Source organism: Staurois parvus, unplaced genomic scaffold, assembly GCF_062004578.1.
Source record: "Staurois parvus isolate SC_StPar_1 unplaced genomic scaffold, SC_StPar_1.0 ptg000155l, whole genome shotgun sequence".
In the NCBI taxonomy this organism is placed as follows: domain Eukaryota; kingdom Metazoa; phylum Chordata; class Amphibia; order Anura; family Ranidae; genus Staurois; species Staurois parvus.
The window spans coordinates 2,725,001-2,737,394 of record NW_028317951.1 but is presented as its reverse complement, the minus strand read 5'-3'; the positions used below and the strand labels follow the sequence as shown (position 1 = coordinate 2,737,394).

General features: G+C 38.6%; 2 protein-coding genes across 3 annotated transcripts in view; one reads left to right on the top strand and one right to left on the bottom strand.

Moving 5' to 3' along the window:
- The window catches only part of RSRC1 (arginine and serine rich coiled-coil 1), a 451,267-nt gene extending 446,593 nt beyond the window's left edge, over positions 1-4,674 (bottom strand). Inside the window, exon 1 of the mRNA XM_089675413.1 lies at positions 4,560-4,674. The gene's annotated coding sequence lies outside the window, so the exon portion shown is untranslated. The remainder of the gene's footprint in view (positions 1-4,559) is intronic.
- Positions 4,159-12,394, top strand: part of SHOX2 (SHOX homeobox 2) — a 13,705-nt gene continuing 5,469 nt past the window's right edge. The window contains exons 1-2 of one of the 2 annotated variants that reach the window (XM_089675414.1): positions 4,159-4,767; positions 9,964-10,172. In XM_089675414.1, the coding sequence (XP_089531540.1) occupies positions 4,485-4,767; positions 9,964-10,172 (492 nt within the window). In that variant the 5' untranslated portion in view covers positions 4,159-4,484. The remainder of the gene's footprint in view (positions 4,768-9,963; positions 10,173-12,394) is intronic. The other variant, XM_089675415.1, reaches the window with a different exon arrangement.

The following is a 12,394-nucleotide window of genomic DNA, read 5'->3' as shown; positions in this document are numbered from 1 at the left end:
AGTATACATGTGAACTGAAGTGACTTTAGTCTACAGTGTATGATGTAGTACAGTGCATGTTGGTCCTTGTACAGTATATAATAGTGTGTGTGTGTGTGTAAATCCCTCCAAGTACATATGTGTGTATGCTACATGGTGGTGTCATGTAATGTATAGTCTGATCTACACTCACTCTGTATAACAATCAATTCTGATCATTTGTAACAGTATCTGGAAATGACCCCTCTTAGTGCCTCTCTTCTCTGCCCCCTATGACATTTCTATCTCTGTGCTATATTACACCGATAACCAATATGTGTGTCTGCTTCACAGTACTGGTCAGGTATATTAGGTTAGATTGTAAGCTCATTAGAACAGCTTCCTCCCTTTTGCAATGATGTGTGTATTTTGTCAATTAGTTATACGCATGCAGGCCCTTCAACAATTATTATTGTTATTATTATTACCATTTTTATTACTATGATTATTATCATTGTTAATGTTGTTATTTGTAGCATTGTTTGGACAATAATTCGGCAACTTTTTTGCACTGTTTGGTGAAATGATTCTAAATGAACGCCTTGTCACATACAGCGATGCTCAGATCTCTCACATTTTGTAGTCCTGATCTATAATCCGTACAATTCGTCTTGGGAAAATGATCCATACATTGTCTATGTAGATATGGTGAATTTCCTAAAGTGTAATGTGATTATAAAAGAAAGGGACTGACGTGCTGGTAAATAACCGGACATGTATGTACAGAATGTAATATTAGAGAGACTAGCAAAGAAGAGATATATTTATTTGCACCTTTGTGAACTATGATTATATCGATCTTTTGTATTTCTTTGGTAGGAAAAGTTGTTAGAATAACAGAAGTGTGCCAGCTTGACAAGCTATCTGTCCCCACTCAGTTCTCAACCTGGGTACAGTGCCCTGTCACTGAATAGGGTGACATCCTATGTCTGCCCCCAATCTGCACTGTTCATGGGTACAGTGTCCTGTCACTGAGGAAGGTGAATCTTGTTTCTGTTCCCAATCTTTGCTAATCATAGGTAGTGTCCTGTCACTGAGGAAGGTGACATCTTGTTTCAGTTCCTAATCTGCACTATACCTGGGTACAGTATCCTGTCACTGAGAAGGGTGACATCTTGTATCTGTACCCAATTTATGCTAATAATGGGTAGTGTCCTGTCACTAAAGAGGGTGACAGCTTTTTTCTGTCCCCAATCTGCACTATTCATGGGTACAGAGTCCTGCCACTGAGGAGGGTGACATCTTATGTCTGTCCTCAATCTGCACCATTCCTAGGTGTGTCCTGTTACGGAGGAGGGTGACACCTTTTTTCTGTCCCCAATGTACACTAATCATGGGTAGTGTCCTGTTACTGAGGAGGGTGACATCTTATTTCTGTCCTCAGTCTACACTAATCATGGGTAGTGTACTGTTACGGAGGAGGGTGACACCTTTTTTCTGTCCCTAATCTACACTAATCATGGGTAGTGTCCTGTCACTGAGGAGGGTGACATCTTATTTCTGTCCTCAGTCTACACTAATCATGGGTAGTGTCTTGTTACTGAGGAGGGTGACATTTTATTTATGTCACCAATCTACACTAATAATGGGTAGTGTCCTGTCACTGAGGAGGGTGACATCTTATTTCTGTCCCCAGTCTGCACTATTCCTGGGTAGTGTCCTGTCACTGAGGAGGGTGACATCTTATTTCTGTCCCCAGTCTGCACTATTCCTGGGTAGTGTCCTGTCACTGAGGAGGGTGACATCTTATTTCTGTCCCCAATCTGCACTATTCCTGAGTACAGTGTCCTGTCACCGAAGAGGGTGACATCTTATTTCTGTCCCCAATCTGCACTGTCCCTGGGTACACTTTCCTGTCACTGAGAAGGGTGACATCCGGTGTCTGTCCCCAATCTACGCTCATCATGGGTAGTATCCTGTCACTGAGCAGGGTGACATCCTATTTCTGCCCCCAGTCTGCACTATTCCTGGGTACAGTGTCCTGTCACTGAGTAGGGTGACAACCTATGTGTGTCATCACTTAGTTCTCATTCTGAGTACATTGTCCTGTCACTGAGAAGGGTGACAAACCATCTTTGTCCCCAGTCTGCACTATTCATAGGTAGAGTAGTCTGTTCCTCAGGAGGGTAACAAGTCAGTTGTGTCCCCACCCTGCAATTCTTCTGGGTACTCCTGCCACTGTGGAGGGTGACCAGCCATGTCTATCCACACTCAGTTCTCATCCTGGGTACAGTGTCCTGTAACTGAGAAGGGTGACAAGCCATCTCTGTCCCCACTCATCTCTTTTCGTGGACACAGTGTTCTGTCACTAAACAGGATGATAAGCCATGTCTGTATTTATTATGGGTACAGTATCCTGTCTCTGAATAAGGTGGCAAATCATATATGCCCCACTCAGTTCTATTCCTGGGTACAGTGTCCTGTCAATAAAGAGGGTGACAAATCAAGCCTGCCCCCACTTAGCACTCATTATGGATACAGTGTCCTGTCACTAAAGAGGGTGACAAACCATGCTGGTCCCCACTCAGTACTCATTATGGGTACAATGTCATGTCACTGAGAAACGTGACAAGTCACTTAGGAGGGTGACAGGTCATGTATGTCCCCATTTCATACTGGTCCTGGATACAGTATCATGTCATTGGGCAGGATTACAAGCCATGTCTCTCCCCAATCAATACTCTTCCCTGACAGCAGCTCCTGCAATTCTCCAGAAATTCTTCCTATTAGTGTGTAGTAATAAAGTAAAAGTGTAGTAAAGTAAAAAAAAAAAAATACTGAAAGAGAACATAATGTTTATACGTATTTTTTAAAAAATAATGGAGAAAAATTATTTGTTTTCATTAAAATGTGTGTGTGTGTATATATATATATATATATATATATATATATATATATATATATATATATATATATATATATATATATATATATATATATATATATATATATATATTCTGGTCTATATTCTATTGCATTCTATTCTATTCTTACACATTTTCTATATTACAATTCATTAAGCAATTAAAAACCCATTAAATAATGTGTTTTATATTAGCATTATTCGTTTACATGTGCATTATTAGATGTGTGGGATAAGAATTTATATATATATACATATATATATATATACAAACACAACACATCTATCTTGTGTGCGAATGCCTAGAAATAAATATACAGATCACATAAACGTTATTGTACACATATAACTAGAGTGAACTCTGACATTGGGGCCCGTTTAATTGATTCATTAGCCAAGTATTGAGAATTGTGTTATTGAACATAGATACATTCTTACCTTTTCAATATTTACAAAGATCAAAAGTCTGGAAATCAATAAATAATAAAAACAAAATGAAAATAATGGACAGGTGGGAACTGCTTAACTGTCCATGCATGATGTATAAACTGTACAAGATTCACATTTGTAAAAATCTACATATTAGCAGATGACTGAGCCAAATTAAAAATGACTTTGTTTGAGTAGAAGGATTGCCCTTAGTGCTAGCAGCACCTCCCAGCCAAAGCAGAGCCATCTCAACTGTCAAATTCCTATTAATATTAGCATCCCTTTTTACAATTAATCTGCAAAGGATATTGTAATTGTTATTTCCTACATGTTTTGTACATAATATAATTCACGGTGTCCTTATTGCAATATAATAATAACAACAATCCCATTAATTTTAAAGGTGTCAAGCCACGAGCACACTGATCGATCAGAATTAAATAAAAAAAAAAAAACCCAAGACCACAGCACGAATTTCTCAATCAATGGTGTCATTGGCAGAATACAAAGTTTGCATGCTGGGTTGATTGTTTTGAATGTTGCACTGATGAGAGCAGATCTTCCAATGACCTGGGTCACTGGCCTTTAACCCTGCACTGGTTGATGGCAGTCCTTATATCGGATGGTGATGGGTTAATGGAGAAGCTAAGGCCATGTAATAGGCAGGGACCCGGTTGGGCTGAGGGCTTGTTCCCCTGACACATGCCAGTTTTTGCCTGTGGCCCCTCCCTGATCCTGCCCATCTCCCCTGTGTCTCCCTCAGCCCTGCACACAGCGAGGCTTTAACTAAATTAATTAGGGCTTCTTGTCAATCCGGGGGATTAATGGCCAATAGCAACCTGACCACAAATGATCTGGGAACCTGTAGGGCTCCAGTGATCTGGCACTGCTGCTGCTAGGATGCTACAAGGGAGAAAGGGGGGATTCTTCTCCTACTTCCAAGGGGAGGTAATTTGCTGAGAACAAGGGGCAGGCTTTGCAAAGTATAAATACTGCGACTTCAATAGCACATCCCTATCTGATGTGAAACTCTTAGCAGGAAGAATTGACAAAGATCTCTAACGAGGGGAGATTGAGTGGGGTTTTCTGTCTGCTCAGCCCCCATTGATGTCTTCTGATTGAGCTTTTCAGGGAGCCTGGAAGGAAGAGCTGCCAGGTTATTACATCGGCGGCCATGGAAGAACTTACTGCTTTTGTGTCCAAGTCGTTTGATCAGAAGATAAAGGAGAAAAAAGAGATGATCACTTACCGGGAGGTGCTGGAGAGCGGCCCGGTCCGGGGGAAGGAGCCCGGCTGCGGCGGGGATGGTGCCCGGGAGGACGGGATACCGGTGGCCAGGGGGGTAGGAGGGGGTGGCGGAGGAGGAGGAGGCGGAGGAGGGACCAGATCGCCGGTCCTGGAGCTCGAACTGACCGCCGACAGGATCAGGGACCCGGGGAGCCCCAAACTCACTGAGGGTAACTAGCTCTGCACCTCTCTTTATTCTGCTGAACACTGATTGCTCACAGTCATCTACGGAGTAGCTTTATTAATATTATTAATATATACGATAATATATACTTGTAAAGAAGTGATCCACATCCACTATGTAGGTATATATATAAATATATATATATATACATACACACATATATTATACACACACATATATAGATATATAGATATTATGAAGTTATCCACGTCCACTATGTAGGCGTAGATAGATAGATAGATACAGATATATAGTTCTACTTAAGTTATTTACATCCACTAAATAGGTTCATGTGTATATATATATATATATATATATATATATATATATATACATACAGAGATGTATAGCTGTAATTAAATTGTTCACATCCACCATGTAGGTCCTGAGATGTGTGTGTGTATATATATATATATATATATATATATATATATATATAGTTGTAATGAAGTTATCCACATCCACTGTGTGTGGTTCATATGTATATATATATATATATATATATATATATATATATATATATATATGTATATAAACTCACACATAGATATAGATACATAGTTGTAATGAAGTTATTCACATCCACTATGTAGGTTCTGAGATATATATTTATACTGCATATCTTTAATAGGTGTAATGAAGTTATCCACATCCACTATGTAGGCTCTGATATATCTATTCATCTATAAAATTCTAATATATTTGATATTTGTAATTAAGTTATCCACATCCACTTTGTAGGTTCTGACATATCTATATCTATGTATATCTATATATCTACACACAGACACACACAGACACACACATATATATATATATTCTGACACACACCACACACACGTATCTATATTACTTGCAATGAAAAGTTACCCAAAGGAACACCCAGATTGACCACCCCATCCATTATAAAACAACACATGGATTGAACCATCAGCTCCATCCCATGCATTATTTACTATGCCATATGTGCAGAGAGGGGCAGCAGTGTAGGGCTTTGTACACACACGTCCACAGAGTGCACTTTACACACAGCCCTCAGTCATATTACTAATACAGGGACTTTTCTACAGGCGAGCACCAGTTAAAAGTGGAGTGAAATCAATGCAATCCACCATTACCAGGGTCACAGGAGCACTAGAAGTAGGGTCTCCCCCCCTCCCCCCTCCATTGATCAGAAGAGAGAGCCCCCAGCACACTTCTGACCACAAGTGAACTTTAATTCTATTAGTAACACGATAATAATGTTTCTCCTGTCCTGCGGATGTGGGCTGTAAGAGGAATACTACAGTGCTGACAGCGATCAAGCTATTGAAGGATGCCTACTAGCTAGACACACTTCATTGCTACACTCCACAATTAGCGCATCCCTAATCCTTACTGCTATTCAGTCTATAGGCTCAGTACACAGAGGTAACACTCCTGGATAAGAAGGCTGCATTTAGAAAAAAAGTGACATTTATTTTCAGCTGAGTCTAGTGAGGTTTGGAAATGACAGACACATGGCTAAAACAAAAAATACCTATCCTTGTGTCAAGGCTGTGTGAAATTAGTATTATATATTCAAACTACTATGTATTCTGCCTATTAATTCACTGACAATATTGTATGCAGAATCAAACATTAAAATCTAAGCATTTGTAACTAAAAATTATATCATTAGGATCTTTTAATCAAGATCGTCTGTTTGTAAGAAAGGTACATTTTACTTTTATAATGACAATTATTAGAATATTTAATATAAATTCAGCATGGTTTCGATTGATATTTACTCAGATCTAAGTACTGATAATTAATATATAAAGGATACATTTATTTTACTTAGATAAGATGATTTTATATATTATATATATATTACAATATATACAATATTTGCACAGCTCTAAGTATATTTATTACTTATGACATTGAAGTGAAATATATATATATATATATATATATATATATATATATATATATATTAGTATAATACAATATTTACACAGCTCTAAACACTGACAATTAATGTGAAAAATATTTATTAAATTATTATAGAAATGGATAGTGTACATATGCATTTCTCTAGTACAATACTCATGTCTAAGTACTAATAATTTAATAGTACATTTAATAATTGCCTATCAAATTCGATAATATAGAAATGTATTCCTATATTCCTATAGTACAAATATACACAGCTTCATGTACTGGTGACCAATATAAAAAATATATATTCAGTGCTTCCTTTTAGAACTTTAGAACAAGATAGTGCGTGTGTGTGTATATATTTTATATATATATATAATCGTGTATATACTACATATTTATTTTATTCCCGTCAAGACAATGATAAGAAGGTTGAATAGTAAATAAATACATGGACATGAATGATAGGAAGATTTCCATCCATGCATTTGTTTAATCAAATAGGAGGAGCAGCGTGTTATTTGAATGTCTGCACGGGCACGGTGGAATGTACGGATGTAATCAGTGGATCTGTTTATCTCAGACCTTTGTTCAAATAAGAATTCGTTGGCATATCGGAACTGAGCTTCCAGCGGCTCCCGGAAATCATTTCCTAAACAAATGTGCCCAGTGATGAGCAGCACACGTCCGGGCAATGCTCCCAGGCTGCAGGCTAGACGCTGCTCCACGTGTCCGATCAGCGCCCGCTCCGCTGCTCCCCGCACTCTGCGCTGCCTCCTGTCTGCTCCCCAGCGCTGTCTTCTTATGTACAAGTGTAATGACTAGTATGATGTGCAGTTCTAATACTGGTTCTCTTGGGAGATTCGTTTACAGTGACTGACCATCTTGCATGAACACAGTGATCTAGATTTAATTTAGACCTATCTATCCTTCTTGTATGCATTTATTTGTTAGTAGTGTCATTCTAATAACTGGTTAGCTTGTATGGGGGGAAATGGCCCTAGTAGAAAGAAAAGCGAAGCTTGATTTAGTTATGGGATATTAACCTGCCTCATGTGGGAATAGCTGTCTAGATTCAGTTTTAGCAAACCTGGCCTTATGGCATGGGGAGAGTTTTGTAGATTTAAATTCAGTATACCTGATCATGGGGGTTGTTGTGTAGATCCAGATTCAGAACACCTGGCCTCATGGTATGGGGGTAATTGTGTAAATTCAGTATACTTGGTTTTATGGCATGAGGGTAATTCTGTAGATTAAGAGTCAGTATACTTGACCTTATGACGCGGGGTAATTATGTAAATTCAGCATGCCTGGCCTTCTGACATAGGGGTAGTTGTGTAAATGCATTTTAAGTATACCTTGCTTTATGACATAGGGGTAGTTGTGTAACTGTATTTTCAGCATACCTTGCTTTATGACATAGGGGTAGTTGTGTAAATTTATTTTAAGTATGCATTGCTTTATGACATAGGGGTAGTTGTGTAAATGTATTTTCAGCATACCTTGCTTTATGACATAGGGGTAGTTGTGTAAATGTATTTTCAGCATACCTTGCTTTATGACATAGGAGTAGTTGTGTAAATGTATTTTCAGCATACCTTGCTTTATGACATAGGGGTAGTTGTGTAAATGCATTTTCAGCATACCTTGCTTTATGACATAGGGGTAGTTGTGTAAATGTATTTTCAGCATACCTTGCTTTATGACATAGGGGTAGTTGTGTAAATGTATTTTCAGCATACCTTGCTTTATGACATAGGGGTAGTTGTGTAAATGTATTTTCAGCATACCTTGCTTTATGACATAGGGGTAGTTGTGTAAATGTATTTTCAGCATACCTTGCTTTATGACATAGGGGTAGTTGTGTAAATTTATTTTCAGTGTACCTTGCTTTATGTATTCAGTATACTTGGCCTTATGGCATGGGGGTAGTTGTGTAGATTAATTCTTAGTATACCGGACCTTATAGTGTGGGGGTAGTTGTGTAGATTCATTTTCAGTATACCTGGCCTTATGTCATGAGGTAGTAGTGTAGATTAATTCTTAATATACCGGACATTATAGTGTGGGGGTAGTTGTGTAGATTCATTCTTAGTATACCAGACCTTATAGTGTGGGGGTAGTTGTGTAGATTCATTTTCAGTATACCTGGCCTTATGTCATGAGGTAGTAGTGTAGATTAATTCTTAATATACCGGACATTATAGTGTGGGGGTAGTTGTGTAGATTCATTCTTAGTATACCAGACCTTATAGTGTGGGGGTAGTTGTGTAGATTCATTTTCAGTATACCTGGCCTAATGTCATGAGTTAGTTGTGTAGATTCATTCTTAGTATACCGGACATTATAGTGTGGAGGTAGTTGTGTAGATTCATTCTTAGTATACCTGACCTTATAGTATGGGGGTAGTTGCGTAGATTCATTTTCAGTATACCTGGCCTTATGGCATGGGGTAGTTGTGTAGATTCATTATTAGTATACTGGAACTTATAGTATGAGGATAATTGTGTAGATTAATTTTCAGTATATCTGGCCTTATGACATGGTGGTAGTTGTGTAGATTCATTTTCAGCATACCTGGTCTTATGACATGGGGGTAATTGTGTAGATTCATTTTCAAAATATCTGGCCTTATAGCATGTGGGATAGTTGTGTAGATTCATTTTCAGTATACCTGGTCTTATGACATGGGGGTAGTTGTGTAGATTCATTTTCAGTATGCCTCACCTTATGACATGGGGTTAGTTGTGTAGATTAGTTTTCAGCATACATGGTTTTATGACGTGGGGGTAGTTGTGTAGATTCATTTTCAGTATACCTGGTCTTATGATGTGGGGGTAGTTGTGTAGATTTACTTTCTGCATACCTAGTCTTATGACATGGGGGTAGTTGTGTAGATTAAGTTTAGTGTACCTGGCCTTCTGTCTGATGGGGGTAGGTGTGTGGATTGCCTCCCAGCCCATGAAGTGTGATGTAGGATGTTAATTTCTAAAAGGGGGTTGGATTGCAGTGTCTCACTCTCTGGCCCTTTCAATGATCTAGTCATGCTGATTGTCATTTATTGAGTGGATAATCTGTTAGTTTATGTGCTGTTTGGATGTACTGATTATCTGCGAGTAATTGATCTATTCTGGGATAGCTATAAGTACAGGGATCTGGAGGCTTGCAATCCACAATAGTAGTTGTGTGTTCTATGAAAGGGAAGGGAATTGTCTTGTAGTGAGAGTTGTCACCTGGATCCAGTGACAGCAGGGCGCTCACCAGTGTCTCTTGTATGCAGTGTCCCCAGACATGAAGGAACGGAAGGAGGACCTGAAGGTGCTGGAAGAAGAGGGCCAGACTAAAATCAAGCAGAGAAGGAGCCGGACTAATTTCACTCTGGAGCAACTAAACGAACTGGAGAGGCTGTTTGATGAGACCCACTACCCTGATGCCTTCATGAGGGAAGAGCTGAGCCAGAGGCTGGGACTGTCAGAGGCCAGAGTACAGGTACCATCTACTGGCCTTCCCAATGAGCCCACCTATCACTGTTAGCACTAGGAACATTTCCCCATTCAGATCAAGGACCACCTGTCACTGCTAGCCCTGGGGACATGGCTTCCACCCCCCATTCAGATCAAGAGCCCATGTCCTGTCACTTCTAGCCCTGGGAACATAGCTTCCTCCCCCCATTCAGATCAAGAGCCCATGTCTTGTCACTGCTGGCCCTGGGAACAAGCCCTTACTTCTCCCCATTGAAACCATGAGCCCATATCTACCTGCCACTGCCATCCCTGGGAACAAGCCTTATTCCTTCCATTCAGATGACTACCTCTCCCTCAAGTCTTACTTCCCCATCCAGATCCTGAGCCCATGTCTACCTCATTGTTAGCCCTTGGGGCAAGACTTACCTGCCTCCATTCACATGATTTTATCTCCACTACTAATCTCCATTTCCAACCCAAGTCTATTATTGTAGCTCCTGTCATTTGTCTATATCCCGGTATTTCCCTCCTAATGATCGGACAAGCCACCCTAGATCAAATAAATTCTCAGAATACCATAAAATTAATAGCATCCAATTATTTCTTGTTTACTAATAGATATGTGGAAGCAGATCACTTTAAATTAGTATTTAGGAGGATTTAGTAATGCAATGCCACAATCCTCTTCAAAGAACATGATACTAGAAAATGTGTTTGTGAAGATAAAAATATTTATTTTTAAATACACAATTCGTACCATTTTTTTAAGATCAATATATTTCATGCCGACAAATGTGCAGTTATTGCCTGTAAATTCCTGTGCAGTGAAGTTAGAATGTAAAGGGTCTCCGTTTGCCCTGAATGTGCCCTGAACTCTGCTGGAGTGACATGAGCTCTCTTGTGGGACTCAGATGAACGACATGAATAGACAACCCAACCCTTCCTGACAAACCTACCTCTTCTTTCTTTATTTCATAATTATTACATACATGACTGCATCGAACGAATGACTGAAAATCTCGGTAAATGTAATCATTTCCCTATTTATGTAGATAAAATAATTTTCAAATATTCTCCTTGTTATGATAATCATATCTATGTGACAAAATAGCGGTACAGTTTTTGTTTTGTTTGCTGTTGTTTTTCATTTTGCAAGGAGGTTTTTATTTTTTAACAACAATAATAATAGTAATTATAATAATACTAATTATAAAAAGATAATCTTATTATTACTACTACTGTTACTACTATTAATATTTGTATTGCTATTGTTGGTATTTTTATTATTATACATTTTTACTACTCTGACTACTACCTTTGTATTGGTATTATTCTTCTCGTGTCCTTTTACACGCAGATAATATTTGTGATCTGTGCTTCCCAGCTCCTAGCAGTGTACAAGTTGTATTCTTCCCCAGCACATTATTTTTTTTTCCTTTTGTAATTTCTCTGGGATCATTTTTTAGATCAGATGTTCAGACTTTTCTCTGAGGGAGCCAATGGGATTATCATAATAATGAGACAATTATGCGGCGTGTTTTATTGTTTAATGCACAGAGGAGCAGACTAAACTTCTTTGTAGCGATGCTTTTATGACATGTAATTATCCCAAATTCGGCGCTCATTAAATGCCCTGTGTAGGCTGATATGACCGAGAGGGCTCATTGCACTGCCAGCCAGAATACATGGGCACTACCAATGGCACATATAACCAAACTGTGTAATATAAACTACAATTTACATAGAGTCATGTAGTCGCTGCACTGGCAGCTAGAATACATGGGAACTGCTAAGGGTAATTTCAACCAAAGTGTAAATTCCCAGTATCCTTCAGTAATATATTTTAAAGGATAGAGATTTGATCAACTGTAAATTTTATAGATTGATATCAAAATTGTAAATGTTATAGTGTGTTATGATCTAGAGGGCTCATTGCACTGCCAACCAGAACATGGGCACTGCGAAGGGTACGTATACCTAAACTATGAGTTCCTAATAATTCAGTTATACATTCTAAATGATAGAGATCTGATCAATTGTAAATTCTATAGAGTAATATGAAAACTGTAAATGTTACAGGGTATTATAATCTAGAGGGCTCATTGCACTGCCAACCAGAACATGGGCACTGCGAAGGGTTCATATACCTAATTTGTGTGTTCCCAATTCTTCAGTCAATTGAAATACTGTAATCATTTGTACATTTTGTACAGCGATGTAAACAAATGTAAATGTAATAGACTGAGA